Source organism: Oncorhynchus kisutch, unplaced genomic scaffold (genome assembly GCF_002021735.2).
Source record: "Oncorhynchus kisutch isolate 150728-3 unplaced genomic scaffold, Okis_V2 scaffold2266, whole genome shotgun sequence".
NCBI lineage: Eukaryota > Metazoa > Chordata > Actinopteri > Salmoniformes > Salmonidae > Oncorhynchus > Oncorhynchus kisutch.
The window spans coordinates 12,745-33,155 of NW_022264211.1; the positions used below are offsets into that span (position 1 = coordinate 12,745).

General features: G+C 47.5%; 1 protein-coding gene across 2 annotated transcripts; it reads right to left on the reverse strand.

Annotated features, from left to right (window-relative positions):
* Positions 1-13,333: 13,333 nt before the first annotated feature.
* LOC116369613 (very-long-chain 3-oxoacyl-CoA reductase-B-like) lies at positions 13,334-19,256 on the reverse strand. Of its 2 annotated transcripts, XR_004208640.1 has the most exons (10): positions 18,276-18,402; positions 17,783-17,858; positions 17,439-17,546; positions 17,169-17,233; positions 16,982-17,026; positions 16,718-16,752; positions 15,848-15,995; positions 15,086-15,235; positions 14,382-14,747; positions 13,334-14,324 (listed from the first exon to the last, which is right to left on the reverse strand). XR_004208640.1 is itself a non-coding variant. In XM_031819562.1 (9 exons), exons 4-9 carry the CDS (start codon positions 17,217-17,219, stop codon positions 14,640-14,642), a joined length of 537 nt encoding a protein of 178 aa, XP_031675422.1. In that variant the 5' UTR covers positions 17,220-17,233; positions 17,439-17,546; positions 17,783-17,858; positions 18,276-19,256; the 3' UTR covers positions 13,334-14,639. The 2 variants fall into 2 exon arrangements, 1 of the variants encoding a protein (XP_031675422.1); XM_031819562.1 differs by having other exon boundaries at positions 13,334-14,747; positions 18,276-19,256.
* Between the last annotated feature and the right edge of the window lie 1,155 nt (positions 19,257-20,411).

The window sequence follows — 20,411 nt, forward strand, 5'->3', positions numbered from 1 at the left end:
GGTTGTGTGTTCAAATCTCATCATGGATAACTTTTCATTTTCACTAATTACCTAGTTTGCAACTACTTACCACTTTTGAGCTACTTTGCAACTACTTAGCAGGTTTGCTTTCACTTCCCCTAATATTGTAGCCTTTAGCTACCAAGCTAATGTTAACTAGCCCTAACCTTAACTCCGAAACCTAACCATAACCATAACATCTAGCCTAGCTAACTTCATCCACTTACCTAGCTGAGCTAACATTAGCCACAACAAATTGGAATTTGTGTAATGCAGACAAATGTGTTATGAAGAAAGAGAATCGTGTAATACACACAAAATGCGTCCTTATGAAAATTGTGTAATACACATGAAACACGTTGTGATAAATCGTGTAATGCACACAGATACATTTACTTTTTTGTGTGCCTGTCACGAATTTCGAATAAGTAATTTGTGTCTATTTCACAATAAGCTGTGATAGTGTGTTGCATATATGCATGTATCAAATCAAATCCAAATGTATTTGTCACATGCGCCGAATTCAACAGGTGTAGACCTTACCGTGAAATGCTTACTTACAAGCCCTTAACCCACAATGCAGTTCAAGAAATAGTTTTAATAAAATATTTACTAAATAAACTAAAGGGGGAAAAAAATGAATCAATCAATATGTATCACAATACATTTACATAACAATGACGAGGCTATAAACAGGGGGTATCGGTACCGAGTCAATGTGCGTGGGTACAGGTTAGTCGAGGTCATTTAGAAATAGATAATAAACAGTATGTCGCAGCAAGTGTGTATGATTACACACTTAGCCCTACATGGCACACACACACACACACACACACACACACACACACACACACACACACACACACACACACAAAACCTGTTTGAACAAATGACTTTAACGTATAGCTAAATAATATATTGCCAGAGTTATCATTCACAACAAAATGTAAATATTTTCTGAATAGAGCGTTAGATTGATGTTTAAACCACATGGCTGTATCTTCTCCTTCATGGGGTTGAAGCAGGTTGGTTCAGTCTTCTGACTTGAACCACACAACAAACCAACCCAAAGGCAGGGCTATCGATGCTCAGGGGACGTATCAATCGGGACAGAGTCAATGTGCGAGGGCCTTCCTCAGACACCGCCTGGTATAGAGGTCCGGGGTGGCAGGAAGCTTGGCCCCGGTGATGCACTGGGCCGTACGCACTACCCTCTGTAGTGCCTTGCAGTCGTAGGCCGAGCCGTTGCCATTCCAGGCAGTGATGCAACCCGTCAGGATGCTCTCGATGGTGCAGCTGGTCAGGTGACGTATCAAATGGGGACAAGGTCTATGGTCAGGGGACGTATCAACGGGAACAAAGTCTATGGTCAGGGGACGTATCAATGGGGACAGAGTCTATGGTCAGGGGACATATCAACAGGAGCAAAGTCTATGGTCAGGGGCCGTATCAAATGGGGACAAGGTCTATGGTCAGGGGAGGTATTAACGGGAACAAAGTCTATGGTCAGGGGCCATATCAAATGGGGACAAAGTCTATGGTCAGGGGACGTATCAAATGGGGACAAGGTCTATGGTCAGGGGACATATCAATGGGGACAAAGTCTATGGTGTTAGCGTGCTATGCTTTAGTTAGCGACTCAACATTTTAGTGAGGGTTGAGGGGAGGTACCAGGGGATCTCTCTTTATATTAGAGATTGCATGCCTCTCTTCTCCTGGAACAAAACACGAGCTGATTGCTCGGAGGCAGACCAACTCCCTGAGAGGAACTCAATTATTGACTTTGCTAAGTCAACCTTTAATGTACAAATCACTGTACAAACTCTGTCCTTGTCACGGCCCACAGCCAATGACAGCAGGCATTCGGCTCACAGTCAAGCACACATTAATTCCTCTCAATCTTCACACTCAATTTAGTGGTGAATGTTCCTGCCAATATGGCTGAGCCTGAACATTAGGAGCAGTAAATTATACAAACAGCACCTGATTAGTGCGCTGTGCTTAGATGAAGTGAACCAAGGAATGTGGCAGCTGTTGGAGGGGTTGGGGGAAATGAGAACCCAGGAATGTGTCAGCTGTTGTAGGGGGAAATGAGAACCAAGGAAAATGGTAGCTATTGTAAGGGTTGGGGGAAATGAGAACCCAGGAAAATGGTAGCTATTGTAGGGGTTGGGGGAAATGAGAACCCAGGAAAGTGGTAGCTATTGGAGGGGTTGGGGGAAATGAGAACCCAGGAAAGTGGTAGCTATTGGAGGGGTTGGGGGAAATGAGAACCAAGGAAAATGGTAGCTATTGTAAGGGTTGGGGGAAATGAGAACCCAGGAAAATGGTAGCTATTGTAGGGGTTGGGGGAAATGAGAACCCAGGAAAGTGGTAGCTATTGGAGGGTTTGGGGGAAATGAGAACCCAGGAAAGTGGTAGCTATTGGAGGGGTTGGGGGAAATGAGAACCCAGGAATGTGGCAGCTGTTGGAGGGGTTGGGGGAAATGAGAACCCAGGAATGTGGCAGCTATTGGAGGGGTTGGGGGAAATGAGAACCCAGGAATGTAGCAGCTATTGGAGGGGTTGGGGGAAATGAGAGCCGAGGAATGTAGCAGCTATGGAGGGGTTGGGGGAAATGAGAGGGCAAATGCAATCGTGTCCTTACATATGTGTTCAGTGGATAATGTTAAACTTGGCTAATGAAGATCGGCAATAAGAACAGCCGGCCATTTTCATCTTTGACCCCTCACTGCATTCCTGTCTGTCTAAAGGATGGGCAGCTCTCCTGAAAACTAGTGGGAGGTGAGGCCGGTGTGTTCAGATCAGAACAAGGAGCAGACCGTGACATCACATGGTGGAGATCTCACCCCTGACTCATACTGAATCTATCATTAGCCAATTCCGGACAGTGTCAAATCTAGACGGTTAATCAGTTCTACATTAAACCCAGCAACATTGTGTGATACAGCTGAACTTGACTCATAAACGCACCAATCACCCAGAGATGTTGTGGATGTATGCAACAGTTAATAAAATATCACATCCTGTAACAACCCCTCCAATCTGATCAAGCTTTTTTACTATTCTTTAAGTAGCAGGCATTTTGATGTCCAGTTTCTCAACATCAGTGCAGATGAAGGAAATATGTAGGAGCCTCTTTAGACTCTGTTTAACTTACGGCTTTGTTAAGACTGGTTCCTGAGGTCCTAACAGCCAAAAAGGCTTTGTTAAGACTGGTTCCTGAGGTCCTAACAGCCAAAAAGGCTTTGTTAAGACTGGTTCCTGAGGTCCTAACAGCCAAAAGGCTTTGTTAAGACTGGTTCCTGAGGTCCTAACAGCCAAAAGGCTTTGTTAAGACTGGTTCCTGAGGTCCTAACAGCCAAAAAGGCTTTGTTAAGACTGGTTCCTGAGGTCCTAACAGCCAAAAAGGCTTTGTTAAGACTGGTTCCTGAGGTCCTAACAGCCAAAAGGCTTTGTTAAGACTGGTTCCTGAGGTCCTAACAGCCAAAAAGGCTTTGTTAAGACTGGTTCCTGAGGTCCTAACAGCCAAAAAGGCTTTGTTAAGACTGGTTCCTGAGGTCCTAACAGCCAAAAAGGCTTTGTTAAGACTGGTTCCTGAGGTCCTAACAGCCAAAAAGGCTTTGTTAAGACTGGTTCCTGAGGTCCTAACAGCCAAAAAGGCTTTGTTAAGACTGGTTCCTGAGGTCCTAACAGCCAAAAGGCTTTGTTAAGACTGGTTCCTGAGGTCCTAACAGCCAAAAAGGCTTTGTTAAGACTGGTTCCTGAGGTCCTAACAGCCAAAAAGCAAATGGAATCGGATCTTTTTTAATCCGATTTGAACCACATTCATAGGTGATTTGAAATCAGGTACAAATCAGATACCTGGCCATGTGACTTGCATTCAACAGTGCTCATGTGCTGCACATTATATCCATGTTGCAAAAAGAGGCACCTTGAGCTTTCTGATAGGGACAGTGCAGCTACAGTGCCACCGCATGGAGATTCTGGGAGCCTCCTGTAACATGGAGAACGACCCCTGGATGTCAGTCAATCCTCATTCAACTCAATCTCGTACAGAGTGGGATTGCAGTCGTACATAATGTGACATACTGTGTATGGATTTCTCTACGTATTTATTTCAGTGTCCATCCATTCAATAAAAAGTATTGGAAAGCAGTCAACTCTACTGCAGCCTGTTTGGTAGAGATGGTCATATTGATTACTGCCAATAATGATTGAGTATTAGGACCGTGCTGCCTTTACCTCTCACCGTAAGAGGACGGGAAAAACGAAGGCGATGTGGCTAATGTGCAAACCAATATTACATTTTTGAATTTGTAAACATTAAGGTTACGGTTAGGGTTTAGGTAAGGGTAAGACATCGATTTTGGGTAGTCGGGCTGTCAATGGGATGCTGGTCAGAGAAGTCCCCTTAGTCTCTCCATAAGAGGACACATGATAGGCTACTAGAATTCCCTCCATTTAACTGTACCATTGGCGTTCATGGTAATACATCCTAGCCAGTAGCTGTGCGTGGGTCAAACCACCGGGGAAGTCAATGCGGTCCGCCTCTCTTTCATGTTGATGAAATGGTCTATCACTCTGTCATACGGTACAAGGTTTTATTTTTAGTTGTCCTAGGCCATCTGGCTAAAATGCTTGATCGCGCGCCATACTTCCATTCATGGGCAGCGTTAGCTAGTTAACATTAGCCTTCAACATCTAGCTACCTCTCAGGCCAGGGGCACAATAATGTATGAACTAATGGTTGGATCAGAATCACCATTGTAATCATTGGCCAGTACGGAGAATTAAGTCCAAATCCAAATAATTTACGAAAGGGACAATTTTAGCTAGCAACCTGTCTAGCCAATATGACCGGTGTCAGTTTCTGATAGATGGGCGCTGTTTCACTCGCTCGAATGCTTTCTCCTGTGAGATACATGACATTCAGCCTCTTGCGAATTACAGGAAAATGATGAAACACAGAAAGACGAAAGATAAAATGTTTATTGAACACTATTTTTTGGGGGGGGGGAAGCCTGGCTTCTCTTGGTGGCCGTGAATAAAAGGCACTGATGCTAGCATACTATTTTCTAGATTAAATCCGTAACGTCGAAGATCCTCTTTGTAAACCGATTGACATTTGAAGGTAATTTTCATTTAAAGGTAATTTCCGATTGAGCCGACATATGCAGTGTTTACCCTGAATGTATCTCCGTTAACTCAGGAACATTGCCTTTAAAATGTTCAAACGGAAAAGGGGGAAGAGTAACATTGTTGTCTAAAGTAACATATTGTCAATGACATACATATGAGACCAAGAGGTGTTGGATTCATTTTGGGACTCAATCTGAAGCATTTGAATCAAAAGATCACAATGGTTCTCAAAACAGGAACGAAAAAGTAATGAAAATAAATATGTTTGGTACGGTAAAAAAATAACGCTACACATGCTTTCCAGGAAGCAACACAACAACAAAAAACAGTTGCATCATACCAAAATATTGACATAAATACCAATAAATAATTGTAAACAATGATAAACAGTCAACAGGATAAAAAAACAGCCTGTCTGCCACAGTCCTGTCTCCGAGCCAGGCAGTAGAGTAGGGGGCAATCCTGTAGAAGTGCATAGAGGAGTCACAGGGAGGTCACCCCTCCTTTTGGGTCGGGACACAGCGTCTCCTGAGAGGGCGGTCCTCACATCCTTCATGGCCACCCCTGGGTACTCCACCTCAGGCTCTCCAGGGTCTTCAGGAAGGAGCGCAGGGCGTGATCCTCTTCCAGGGATGACCCTCTCTCCTCTTCCTCTGTGATGTCAGAGAATGGGGGGCGTGTCTGCATCCGGAAGCGGGGTTCCCGGTGGCTGCAGAGCTGGACACCAGGGACCGCAGGCTGAGGGAACACCTCCGTCGCCAACGGCAACAGATGGTCGGGCAGCGTGTCCATTCTGGTGGCCAATGCACTCAAGGGGCTGCGAGGCCGGGGAGAGATCCGGTGTGGAGTTGAAAAGGTCTGGAAAATGAGTGAAGGTGATGGAGGAAATCTGGAGGGCTTTGAGCTCAATCTGAGCTCTGACAGTAAGTAAACTATGAAGCCAGGAATAATGCTATCAATTTATCTCTAATAAAACAGCCATTTCAAAATCCCCAGGTCCAGCTTATTCCTATCTGTACTGGTACATCTACATGTTTACCACCATCTGTCCGGGTTGCTGCTCCTGATAACAGTGTCTGGAGGGAGGAGGAGAGCTTGATCTCTTCCACAGTACTACTGCTCCCTCTGGAACTCCTCTCAGTAGCTTGATCTCTTCCACAGTACTACTGCTCCCTCTGGAACTCCTCTCAGTAGCTTGATCTCTTCCACAGTACTACCGCTCCCTCTCGAACTCCTCTCAGTAGCTTGATCTCTTCCACAGTACTACTGCTCCCTCGAACTCCTCTCAGTAGCTTGATCTCTTCCACAGTACTACCGCTCCCTCGAACTCCTCTCAGTAGCTTGATCTCTTCCACAGTACTACTGCTCCCTCTGGATCTCTTCCACAGTGCTACTGCTCCCTCTGGAACTCCTCTCAGTAGCTTGATCTCTTCCACAGTACTACTTCTCCCTCTCGAACTCCTCTCAGTACCTTGATCTCTTCAACAGTACTACTGCTCCCTCTGGATCTCTTCCACAGTGCTACTGCTCCCTCTGGATCTCTTCCACAGTGCTACTGCTCCCTCTGGATCTCTTCCACAGTGCTACTGCTCCCTCTGGAACTCCTCTCAGTAGCTTCATCCCTTCCACAGTACTACTGCTCCCTCTCAAACTCCTCTCAGTAGCTTGATCTCTTCCACAGTACTACTGTTCCCTCTGGAACTCCTCTCAGTAGCTTGATCTCTTCCACAGTACTACTGCTCCCTCGAACTCCTCTCAGTAGCTTGATCTCTTCCACAGTACTACTGCTCCCTCGAACTCCTCTCAGTAGCTTGATCTCTTCCACAGTACTACTGCTCCCTCTGGAACTCCTCTCAGTAGCTTGATCTCTTCCACAGTACTACCGCTCCCTCAAACTCCTCTCAGTAGCTTGATCTCTTCCACAGTACTACCGCTCCCTCGAACTCCTCTCAGTAGCTTGATCTCTTCCACAGTACTACCGCTCCCTCTCGAACTCCTCTCAGTAGCTTGATCTCTTCCACAGTACTACCGCTCCCTCGAACTCCTCTCAGTAGCTTGTTCTCTTCCACAGTACTACTGCTCCCTCTCGAACTCCTCTCAGCAGCTTGATCTCTTCCACAATACTACTGCTCCCTCTCGAACTCCTCTCAGTAGCTTGATCTCTTCCACAGTACTACTGCTCCCTCTGGAACTCCTCTCAGTAGCTTGATCTCTTCCACAGTACTACTGCTCCCTCTGGAACTCCTCTCAGTAGCTTGATCTCTTCCACAGTGGTACCGCTCCCTCTGTGAGTGTCTGTGGGAGCTGTTAGCTGTTTGACTCTCAGCTCCACCCATGGTTATATAGGTCCCAGCCACCCACCCACTCCTGCTGGCTGCCCTCTTCCTCCAGTGCCAGGCACCCCCTTCCCTCCCCTCCCTCCTTTTCAGCAACGTCATAGTTCCGGCTTCCATAAGAATCCTCCGGAATCAGCCCCCAGAAATAAACATGGAAAAGAGTCAGAGGGTAGGGGTGACAGCAGGAGAAAAAGAGAGCTGGAGAGAGAGAACGAGAAAGAGAGAGACGCACACAGAAAGAGAGAGACACACACAGAAATAGACAGAGACACACACACACACACACACACACACACACAAAAGAGGTTAGAGTGTTGAGCTAGTAACCAGTAGGTAGTCTAGTGGTTAGAGTTGAACCAGTAGGTAGCCTAGTGGTTATAGAGTTGGGCCAGTAACCAGTAGGTAGTCTAGTGGTTAGAGAGTTGAGCCAGTAACCAGGTAGTCTAGTGGTTAGAGAGTTGAGCCAGTAACCAGCAGGTAGTCTAGTGGTTAGAGAGTTGGGCCAGTAACCAGCAGGTAGCCTAGTGGTTAGAGAGTTGAGCCAGTAGGTAGTCTAGTGGTTAGAGAGTTGGGCTAGTAGGTAATCTAGTGGTTGGAGTGTTTAGGTAGCCTAGTGGTTAGAGAGTTGGGCCAGTAACCAGCAGGTAGCCTAGTGGTTAGAGAGTTGGGCCAGTAACCAGCAGGTAGCCGAGTGGTTAGAGAGTTGGGCCAGTAACCAGTAGGTAGTCTAGTGGTTAGAGAGTTGGGCCAGTAACCAGCAGGTAGTCTAGTGGTTAGAGAGTTGGGCCAGTAACCAGCAGGTAGCCTAGTGGTTAGAGGGTTGGGCCAGTAACCAGCAGGTAGCCTAGTGGTTAGAGAGTTGAGCCAGTAGGTAGTCTAGTGGTTAGAGAGTTGGGCCAGTAACCAGCAGGTAGCCTAGTGGTTAGAGAGTTGAGCCAGTAGGTAGTCTAGTGGTTAGAGAGTTGGGCCAGTAACCAGCAGGTAGTCTAGTGGTTAGAGAGTTGAGCCAGTAACCAGTAGGTAGTCTAGTGGTTAGAGAGTTGAGCCAGTAACCAGTAGGTAGTCTAGTGGTTAGAGAGTTGAGCCAGTAACCAGTAGGTAGTCTAGTGGTTAGAGAGTTGAGCCAGTAACCAGTAGGTAGTCTAGTGGTTAGAGAGTTGAGCCAGTAACCAGTAGGTAGTCTAGTGGTTAGAGAGTTGGGCCAGTAACCAGCAGGTAGTCTAGTGGTTAGAGAGTTGGGCCAGTAACCAGCAGGTAGCCGAGTGGTTAGAGAGTTGGGCCAGTAACCAGCAGGTAGCCTAGTGGTTAGAGAGTTGGGCCAGTAACCAGCAGGTAGCCAAGTGGTTAGAGAGTTGGGCCAGTAACCAGTAGGTAGTCTAGTGGTTAGAGAGTTGGGCCAGTAACCAGCAGGTAGTCTAGTGGTTAGAGAGTTGGGCCAGTAACCAGCAGGTAGCCTAGTGGTTAGAGAGTTGGGCCAGTAACCAGCAGGTAGCCTAGTGGTTAGAGAGTTGGGCCAGTAACCAGCAGGTAGTCTAGTGGTTAGAGAGTTGGGCCAGTAACCAGCAGGTAGTCTAGTGGTTAGAGAGTTGGGCCAGTAACCAGCAGGTAGCCTAGTGGTTAGAGAGTTGGGCCAGTAACCAGCAGGTAGCCGAGTGGTTAGAGAGTTGGGCCAGTAACCAGTAGGTAGTCTAGTGGTTAGAGAGTTGGGCCAGTAACCAGCAGGTAGTCTAGTGGTTAGAGAGTTGGGCCAGTAACCAGCAGGTAGTCTAGTGGTTAGAGAGTTGGGCCAGTAACCAGCAGGTAGTCTAGTGGTTAGAGAGTTGGGCCAGTAACCAGCAGGTAGCCTAGTGGTTAGAGAGTTGAGCCCGTAAATGAAATGTTGCTGGTTCAAAAACACAAGCTGACAAGGTGATTGTTTTTCCCGATGTGCCCTTGAGCAAGGCACTTTAACACCACACTGCACCTGTCCGATGAATGTGAAAATAAAATATGTTTTAATTAAGAGAATGAACTAGACTGGTAATTAAGAATACAAGAAACAAGTACATCTCACACAACACACAGGCCTGTCTGATGTGTGTGGGCTGTTCACCCAGTTATGACCCAGATGGCCTTAGGCATGTGTGTGTGTGTGTGTGTGCACGCACGTGCACACAGTTCCAAGGTCTCCGACAGACCGCATAATCACATATGGACACGCAGAGTCTCAAGCTGCAGTCATGACATTGCAACTACACGTCATTCTTGTCATCGCTATAATTATTCCATATGTCACACTGTTGTGACTGCTGTATGGTGCTTCAGTTACCATCCATAAGGAAAGCCCAGTCTCTGTCTGGTGCTTCAGTTACAGCCCATAAGGAAGGCCCAGTCTCTGCTGTATGGAGCTTCAGTTACCATCCATAAGGAAGGCCCAGTCTCTGTCTGGTGCTTCAGTTACAGCCCATAAGGAAGGCCCAGTCTCTGCTGTATGGAGCTTCAGTTACCATCCATAAGGAAAGCCCAGTCTCTGCTGTATGGTGCTTCAGTTACCGTCCATAAGGAAAGCCCAGTCTCTGCTGTATGGTGCTTCAGTTACCATCCATAAGGAAAGCCCAGTCTCTGCTGTATGGTGCTTCAGTTACCATCCATAAGGAAAGCCCAGTCTCTGCTGTATGGTGCTTCAGTTACCATCCATAAGGAAAGCCCAGTCTCTGCTGTATGGTGCTTCAGTTACCATCCATAAGGAAAGCCCAGTCTCTGTATGGTGCTTCAGTTACCATCCATAAGGAAAGCCCAGTCTCTGTCTGGTGCTTCAGTTACCATCCATAAGGAAAGCCCAGTCTCTGTCTGGTGCTTCAGTTACCATCCATAAGGAAAGCCCAGTCTCTGTCTGGTGCTTCAGTTACCATCCATAAGGAAAGCCCAGTCTCTGCTGTATGGTGCTTCAGTTACCATCCATAAGGAAAGCCCAGTCTCTGTATGGAGCTTCAGTTACCGTCCATAAGGAAAGCCCAGTCTCTGCTGTATGGAGCTTCAGTTACCATCCATAAGGAAAGCCCAGTCTCTGCTGCATGGAGCCTCAGTTACAGCCCATAAGGAAAGCCCAGTCTCTGCTGTATGGAGCTTCAGTTACCATCCATAAGGAAAGCCCAGTCTCTGTATGGAGCTTCAGTTACCATCCATAAGGAAGGCCCAGTCTCTGTCTGGTGCTTCAGTTACCATCCATAAGGAAGGCCCAGTCTCTGTCTGGTGCTTCAGTTACCATCCATAAGGAAAGCCCAGTCTCTGTATGGAGCTTCAGTTACCATCCATAAGGAAGGCCCAGTCTCTGTCTGGTGCTTCAGTTACCATCCATAAGGAAGGCCCAGTCTCTGTCTGGTGCTTCAGTTACCATCCATAAGGAAAGCCCAGTCTCTGTATGGAGCTTCAGTTACCATCCATAAGGAAAGCCCAGTCTCTGCTGTATGGAGCTTCAGTTACCATCCATAAGGAAAGCCCAGTCTCTGCTGTATGGAGCTTCAGTTACCATCCATAAGGAAAGCCCAGTCTCTGCTGTATGGAGCTTCAGTTACCATCCATAAGGAAGGCCCAGTCTCTGCTGTATGGAGCTTCAGTTACCATCCATAAGGAAAGCCCAGTCTCTGTATGGTGCTTCAGTTACAGCCCATAAGGAAAGCCCAGTCTCTGTCTGGAGCTTCAGTTACCATCCATAAGGAAAGCCCAGTCTCTGCTGTATGGAGCTTCAGTTACAGCCCATAAGGAAAGCCCAGTCTCTGCTGTATGGAGCTTCAGTTACAGCCCATAAAGAAAGCCCAGTTTCTGGAAGTTTCAGATCAGATGATATCCACAGTGAACTTTCATCACCTCAAATTAACATCCATGTGAAGACTGTTGGGACTAGAAGGGAAGTGCTATTCAAAAAGTACCACGTTTAAATTGAACAAAAGTAGGGCATTAAATCAGCAATCTCTTATGTTAAGACCACATGAGGGAATACAGGGTTGAACAGTGTTTTGATGCGAGCATGACAGACCAGGAACATGCCAGAGAGATGGTTGAACAGTGTTTTATTGAGGCGAGCATGACAGACCAGGAACATGCCAGAGAGATGGTTGAACAGTGTTTTATTGAGGAGAGCATGACAGACCAGGAACATGCCAGAGAGATGGTTGAACAGTGTTTTGAGGCGAGCATGACAGACCAGGAACATGCCAGAGAGATGGTTGAACAGTGTTTTATTGAGGCCAGCATGACAGACCAGGAACATGCCAGAGAGATGGTTGAACAGTGTTTTATTGAGGCGAGCATGACAGACCAGGAACATGCCAGAGAGATGGTTGAACAATGTTTTATTGAGGCGAGCATGACAGACCAGGAACATGCCAGAGAGATGGTTGAACAGTGTTTTATTGAGGCCAGCATGACAGACCAGGAACATGCCAGAGAGATGGTTGAACAGTGTTTTATTGAGGCCAGCATGACAGACCAGGAACATGCCAGAGAGATGGTTGAACAGTGTTTTATTGAGGCCAGCATGACAGACCAGGAACATGCCAGAGAGATGGTTGAACAGTGTTTTATTGAGGCCAGCATGACAGACCAGGAACATGCCAGAGAGATGGTTGAACAGTGTTTTATTGAGGCCAGCATGACAGACCAGGAACATGCCAGAGAGATGGTTGAACAGTGTTTTATTGAGGCCAGCATGACAGACCAGGAACATGCCAGAGAGATGGTTGAACAGTGTTTTATTGAGGCCAGCATGACAGACCAGGAACATGCCAGAGAGATGGTTGAACAGTGTTTTATTGAGGCCAGCATGACAGACCAGGAACATGCCAGAGAGATGGTTGAACAGTGTTTTATTGAGGCCAGCATGACAGACCAGGAACATGCCAGAGAGATGGTTGAACAGTGTTTTATTGAGGCCAGCATGACAGACCAGGAACATGCCAGAGAGATGGTTGAACAGTGTTTTATTGAGGCCAGCATGACAGACCAGGAACATGCCAGAGAGATGGTTGAACAGTGTTTTATTGAGGCCAGCATGACAGACCGGGAACATGCCAGAGAGATGGTTGAACAGTGTTTTATTGAGGCCAGCATGACAGACTGGGAACATGCCAGAGAGATGGTTGAACAGTGTTTTATTGAGGCCAGCATGACAGACCGGGAACATGCCAGAGAGACGGTTGAACAGTGTTTTATTGAGGCCAGCATGACAGACCAGGAACATGCCAGAGAGATGGTTGAACAGTGTTTTATTGAGGCCAGCATGACAGACCGGGAACATGCCAGAGAGATGGTTGAACAGTGTTTTATTGAGGCCAGCATGACAGACCAGGAACATGCCAGAGAGATGGTTGAACAGTGTTTTATTGAGGCCAGCATGACAGACCAGGAACATGCCAGAGAGATGGTTGAACAGTGTTTTATTGAGGCCAGCATGACAGACTGGGAACATGCCAGAGAGATGGTTGAACAGTGTTTTATTGAGGCCAGCATGACAGACTGGGAACATGCCAGAGAGACGGTTGAACAGTGTTTTATTGAGGCCAGCATGACAGACCAGGAACATGCCAGAGAGATGGTTGAACAGTGTTTTATTGAGGCCAGCATGACAGACCAGGAACATGCCAGAGAGATGGTTGAACAGTGTTTTATTGAGGCCAGCATGACAGACCAGGAACATGCCAGAGAGATGGTTGAACAGTGTTTTATTGAGGCCAGCATGACAGACTGGGAACATGCCAGAGAGATGGTTGAACAGTGTTTTATTGAGGCCAGCATGACAGACTGGGAACATGCCAGAGAGACGGTTGAACAGTGTTTTATTGAGGCCAGCATGACAGACCAGGAACATGCCAGAGAGATGGTTGAACAGTGTTTTATTGAGGCCAGCATGACAGACTGGGAACATGCCAGAGAGATGGTTGAACAGTGTTTTATTGAGGCCAGCATGACAGACTGGGAATATACACAAGCTCTCGACCAAACCTTACAAATTCCCACAATGTTAAAGACCTTAAATGCATGTAAAAGCAAATCAAAGGCCAAGCTTTCATTAACCAAATAACAGAAGACAATATTAATGTGTCACCTTGGTGAGCTCATAGAGTAAGATAACAGTGGCATTAAGATGTACAACAAAATGCTTAGAGTTGAAAAAACAGACAGCGTGTGAAGCATGTTAAGAAACATCTGTTAACGGACCACTGACTGCTTGATAGAAATTAACCAGAACAAAACAGTTGGACAAGGCATTTGGTTCAACAGTAAAATGGCCTGAACTGTTTAACAGCTTGTATCTACTTTTTGTTGTTGTTGTTGAGACACTGCCTTGATGACCAGAGAATGGCTTGTAGTGTCCCTTCTGTATTGAAGACCAACCAGTCAGTCCAAACAAGACCGGGTTAACTCAACCCATTCCCTAGTGTGTTAACTACCTACCATACTGACATGCTAGCAGACACAACCTTCTTCAAAACGGGACATCAATCCAACCAGTATGCAAACAGGAACCGTTCTGTTAACTAGGTCTCTTTAGTCTCCCTTTTGTAGGTTCATTAATACATGATTTGTACACAACAACCTTTTTCATTGTAAATACAATCCAGGGAGAACAGCCATTTTCCTGCCCTTTGCCGTTTCAGATTGACTCAAATCCATTTCTTTCAATATTTGTTTTTTTTCTGAGTTCAACACGACTCCAACAACAAAACATTTGGAAGGAATAAAGTTGCAACTAGTATTATAGTATTATATTGTTTTTTGAAGTGGTCGCTCCACAAGCACAGCTCCTAATACCTGTCCAACTAGTATTGTTTTTTGAAGTGGTCGCTCCACAAGCACAGCTCCTAATACCTGTCCAACTAGTATTGTTTTTTGAAGTGGTCGCTCCACAAGCACAGCTCCTAATACCTGTCCACAAGAAGAAAAAATTCAACAGTTTAATTGAACTTAGTGCATTATGTTTAAGTGCCTGGTCAATGCTTCAACTCCAGGATGTTCCTCCGAGCTGATTAGCCAAGCCAGAGAATACTGTAGACTAAATTCAACACACTAGCAGTCTGCCAGCCCTGTGCCTGGTCTGTGAGGGGTATGGAAGAACGGAGCAGGTGGATTCGTGTTGGTCCCCTTTCTCTCCACACCTGCCCCTCCTTTCCCCTGATCGTACCTCTAGCCCTGTTTCTGTTTCTTCAGGTAGCGTGAGCGCATCCCCAGGTGTAGCCCCATGATGTAGCTGTTCAGGAGCCTGGCAGGGCACAGCACAGTGGTCAGCCAGCCCTGAGGAAACAAAACATCACTAATCTGGTCTGGGAATCCATGCCTGTTAATATCATAATTCGTTGGGTATTTACAGTCTAAATTCATTACTATTAACTTTCATCAAGATACTTGCCACTTGAATAGTTCTGCATTTGCAAAAGCATGAGCTTCAAGCAATGATCATTTGTGGCTAACTGTCAGGGAAGAATCGTCATAAACTGATGAGGTAGAATCTGGTGTAACCTGACAAGTATCTACTTGTTCAACCTTGTGATAAAAACAGTCATCCTGAACCCTAAAAATGTCCATGGAAATGGACAGTGAAGTATTCTATCGTATGGTTAGCCCGTCCCTACCATGACTGCGTGAGGCAGGTAGCCGTTGGTCTGGCTCTGCAGCCCCACCGTGTTGAGCTCCGCGGCCACATAGCGGTCAGGGTTGGGCTTGTCCAGTGTGGCTCGCCGGATCTTACTCAGCTTGGTGGCCACAAAGAATGGCAGGACACTCTGGGGAGGAGAAACGACTGTTACTCAAATTTACATGGATGTTCCCTCACTGGTTTGAAAACAAACTCCGACAGCTAAATATGACCAAGCTTGTCCCCCGGGAGAGACAGTATGGCTGACGTGTTAGGGATAACATTGTGGGGGTTTCTGGGGGGGGGGGGGTGAAACAAATGTATATAAACCCTGGATTGCTGATGCTATGTATTGGCCATTGAGAGGCTTTGAAGTCACCGGTTGGTCATATTGGCTGTCCCCAGTAGAACAGTCCTCCATAGGAATGGATGGAATTATACAGCATTTCAAAATGACATGTATTTAAGTATTTTCTGTTGTCATGGGGACAGTAACAGTCATCAATACAACAAGGAAAATGTTTATATAAACAAAGAAATTCTCAATTTAAAAACATGCATTAAGCCGTCTCTAATAGAATAAACATGGCATAAACAAATGTAGACATTAATACATGCATTGCTATACCTTCCAACATATATTTTACAATGTTGGGGGAGAGCCAAGATGGCGGCACAATGGCTTCAACACAGAGCCCACTATCAGTCATCTAGTGGATATACAAATGATTGGTTAAAACAGGTCAGTCTTCAGTCTCACCTGGATGAGGATCCCTTTGCTCTTGTACTCAGCCTCTAGCCCTCGGGAGAAGAAGTCCACAAAAGCCTTCGAGGCAGAGTAGACCGTGAGGAGGGGACAAGGGTACATCCCACTGGCAGAAGAGATGTTGAGGATTGCCCCCTTTTTCCTGAAACAGGTGACACGCAATCTAATGTTTAGGGCTCAGAGACCAGGCCGACCTCCGGTCAGAGACCAGTACATGAGCATGGTGAGTATAAGAGTTTGGGAATAAGCATTACACTTTGGGAAGTGTGAGTAGGAGAATCTCTACTGACCAGAGCGGCTCTACTAGCCGACAACCATTCCCTCCCTGGAAACCCCAGATCCCTCCGTCCCTCCCAGAGAACCCCAGATCCCTCCCAGAGAACCCCAGATCCCTCCCAGAGAACCCCAGATCCCTCCCAGAGAACCCCAGATCCCTCCCAGAGAACCCCAGATCCCTCCCAGAGAACCCCAGATCCCTCCCAGAGAACCCCAGATCCCTCCCAGAGAACCCCAGATCCCTCTGTCCGTCCCTCCCGAGAACCCCAGATCCCTCTGTCCGTCCCTCCCGAGAACCCCAGATCCCTCTGTCCGTCCCGAGAACCCCAGATCCCTCTGTCCGTCCCGAGAACCCCAGATCCCTCTGTCCGTCCCGAGAACCCCAGATCCCTCTGTCCGTCCCTCCCGAGAACCCCAGATCCCTCCACCACCTCCGTCCCTCCCTGAGAACCCCAGATCCCTCCACCACCTCCGTCCCTCCCTGAGAACCCCAGATCCCTCCACCCGTCCCTCCCGAGAACCCCAGATCCCTCCCACCACCTCCGTCCCTCCCTGAGAACCCCAGATACAGTCACCACCTCCACTTACCTCTCTACCATCCCAGGTAGCACCATACGGGTCATCTGTATAAAGAGAGGGATTGTGGGTTTTAGAGCAGAAAGCATGCTGTTGCTTTGGGCTGGGAACCAATCGTCTGCCTCATATGGCTGTGTGTGTGTGTGTGTGTGTGTGTGTGTGTGTGTGTGTGCATGCGCTCATTGTAGTGCGTGACAGATAAGGCAAATAAGACTTGATTAATCAAAATGTTCATTAGTGTATTACTGGGCTTCCAGTCCCATAATGATTACTGACCTGGCAAACAGACGTGATGTTGATGTTCACCATTGTGTCGATGAACTGCAAGGGCAGAATAAAACAACGATTTAGTTCTGGGTTCATCTCTGAGGCGTAATGTTTTCATAGAACAGAATGTGTGAGATAAGTCATCTTGGTACACAATAGATGGGACGGGAACAATCACAAGGCCATTCAGACTCACACTATCCAGGTTGGGAACGTTGAGGAAGAATTCCGGATAGGAGTAGGACATTCCCACATTATTTACTAGGGATAAAAGCCATGTAGAACAGTCAGATCTTTTAGATACAACATCATTTAAGGGAATGGAAGAAGTGATGCCTCTCTGCACTTGATTTTCAACTTCTAACCAAAGGGGGGCAGCAGCGTTTTAAAAGAGGACCACACCATCTGAATGATTCACACAAAAAAAAAAAAAACGTCACGGTCGTGGACTGCCTCTCTCTCTTACCCAGAACGCCAATCTCTAGCCCGGTCAGTCCAGCTTCAATCTTGGGATATATGTCCGTCGCACTGAAATCTACAGCGATGGATTTGGTCTCAACTCCATATTTGCTCTCTAGGAGGGAAGACGCAGTTACTGTAACATTAAAAAGGTACTGAAACAACGAACGGTGAGCTTTAGGGAGTGAGATTGTAGTAGACTCATCTGTAAAGATGTGGGGGCTCAGATGTTAATACACCATAGTGAACAGCAGAGGGCCCCATCACACAAAACAACTGGAGATTCTCATTCTCCTCTAGTCCAAGGTTTCCCCATGCCTAATGAACATACCCCCTGGTGTAACTACTCACCGATGGACTTGGCCACATCATCCAGTTTCTCCTGGGTGCGGCTGATTAGCACAATGGAAAATCCCCTCCGAGCCAGCTGTGGAGACCGACAGAAACAAACACTCAGCATGGACACTAAGACCATCTTAAGACCGGCCGTTAAAGAGGGTCTAACATTCAACACTACCACACACACACTGCACCCAGATCCATGACCTAAATCAACAATAGCCATCATCAACAATGAAAAGGACAGCACTGTTATCAAGCAGGGCATTGATCATGACTGTCAACTGATGGGAACTCCCTTGAAAAAATGACTACTTCTTAAATAAATTCTGCCCTGGCTATGCAGCATAAATCCCTCAGCGCTTGCTCGCAAAAGGCAAACCTTTGAGTGTGTGTGTGTCACTACTCTGACCTCCTGGTTAAACCTCTCTCTCTGATGAGTCACTCACTTCGGTTCCCCCGTGAAGGGGCCTGAAATGTCTGAAACCCCGGGATTCAGTCTTACCTCCTCCGCATAGGCTTTCCCGATTCCATCCGTGGCTCCTGTCACAACTGAGGGAGAAGACGAACAAGGAGAAAGGGTTTATTAATCAAGGGTAAACAAAACAGACCGACACTGCTCACAACTGACCCAGAAATAAATAAACTACATTAAGGGGAAGGGGACACTGATCCCATTCTAGTGGTAAAGACAGGATGACGATGGTGATGCAGGTACTGAGACTGAGGGGAAGGGACACTGATCCCATTCTAGTGGTAAAGACAGGATGACGATGGTGATGCAGGTACTGAGACGGAGGGGAAGGGGACACTGATCCCATTCTAGTGGTAAAGACAGGATGACGATGGTGATGCAGGTACTGAGACTGAGGGGAAGGGGACACTGATCCCATTCTAGTGGTAAAGACAGGATGACGATGGTGATGCAGGTACTGAGACTGAGGGGAAGGGACACTGATCCCATTCTAGTGGTAAAGACAGGATGACGATGGTGATGCAGGTACTGAGACGGAGGGGAAGGGGACACTGATCCCATTCTAGTGGTAAAGACAGGATGACGATGGTGATGCAGGTACTGAGACGGAGGGGAAGGGGACACTGATCCCATTCTAGTGGTAAAGACAGGATGACGATGGTGATGCAGGTACTGAGACTGAGGGGAAGGGACACTGATCCCATTCTAGTGGTAAAGACAGGATGACGATGGTGATGCAGGTACTGAGACGGAGGGGAAGGGGACACTGATCCCATTCTAGTGGTAAAGACAGGATGACGATGGTGATGCAGGTACTGAGACGGAGGGGAAGGGGACACTGATCCCATTCTAGTGGTAAAGACAGGATGACGATGGTGATGCAGGTACTGAGACTGAGGGGAAGGGACACTGATCCCATTCTAGTGGTAAAGACAGGATGACGATGGTGATGCAGGTACTGAGACGGAGGGGAAGGGGACACTGATCCCATTCTAGTGGTAAAGACAGGATGACGATGGTGATGCAGGTACTGAGACGGAGGGGAAGGGGACACTGATCCCATTCTAGTGGTAAGACAGGATGACGATGGTGATGCAGGTACTGAGACGGACGGGAAGGGACACTGATCCCATCTAGTGGTAAAGACAGGATGGACGATGTGATGCCCGGTACTGAGAGGCGGGGAAGGAGACAGCAGTAGCTATATTTCCTTACTGGCTGTCAGTGAGCTCGTTTTCCAACTCTCTTTCCTTTCCTTCCCTTCCCAGACCCAACTCTCCTTTCCTTCCCTTCCCAGACCCAACTCTCCTTTCCTTCCCTTCCCAGACCCAACTCTCCTTTCCTTCCCTTCCCAGACCCAACTCTCCTTTCCTTCCCTTCCCAGACCCAACTCTCCTTTCCTTCCCTTCCCAGACCCAACTCTCCTTTCCTTCCTTCCCAGACCCAACTCTCCTTTCCTTCCCTTCCCAGACCCAACTCTCCTTTCCTTCCTTCCCAGACCCAACTCTCCTTTCCTTCCAGACCCAACTCTCCTTTCCTTCCCAGACCCAACTCTCCTTTCCTTCCCACCCAACTCTCCTTTCCTTCCCTTCCCAGACCCACTCTCCTTTCCTTCCCTTCCCAGACCCAACTCTCCTTTCCTTCCCTTCCCAGACCCAACTCTCCTTTCCTTCCTTCCCAGACCCAACTCTCCTTTCCTTCCCTTCCCAGACCCAACTCTCCTTTCCTTCCCTTCCAGACCACTCTCCTTTCCTTCCCTCCCAGACCAACTCTCCTTTCCTTCCCTCCCCAGACCCAACTCTCCTTTCCTTCCCTCCCCAGACCCAACTCTCCTTCCTTCCCTCCCCAGACCCACTCTCCTTTCCTTCCCTCCCCAGACCCACCTTCCTTTCCTTCCCTCCCCAGACCCAACTCTCCTTTCCTTCCTCTCCCAGACCCAACTCTCCTTTCCTTTCCCTCCCCAGACCCACTCTCCTTTCCTTCCCTCCCCAGACCCAACTCTCCTTTCCTTCCCTCCCCAGACCCAACTCTCCTTCCCTCCCAGACCCAACTCTCCCACCCATCCCTCCATCCCCAGACCCAACTCTCCACTGCTGTTGCCTTAAAGCAGAGGAAGATGGGAAGCAGCCAGGCATTCACTGGGGAGGGACCAGAATGGAGGGAGTG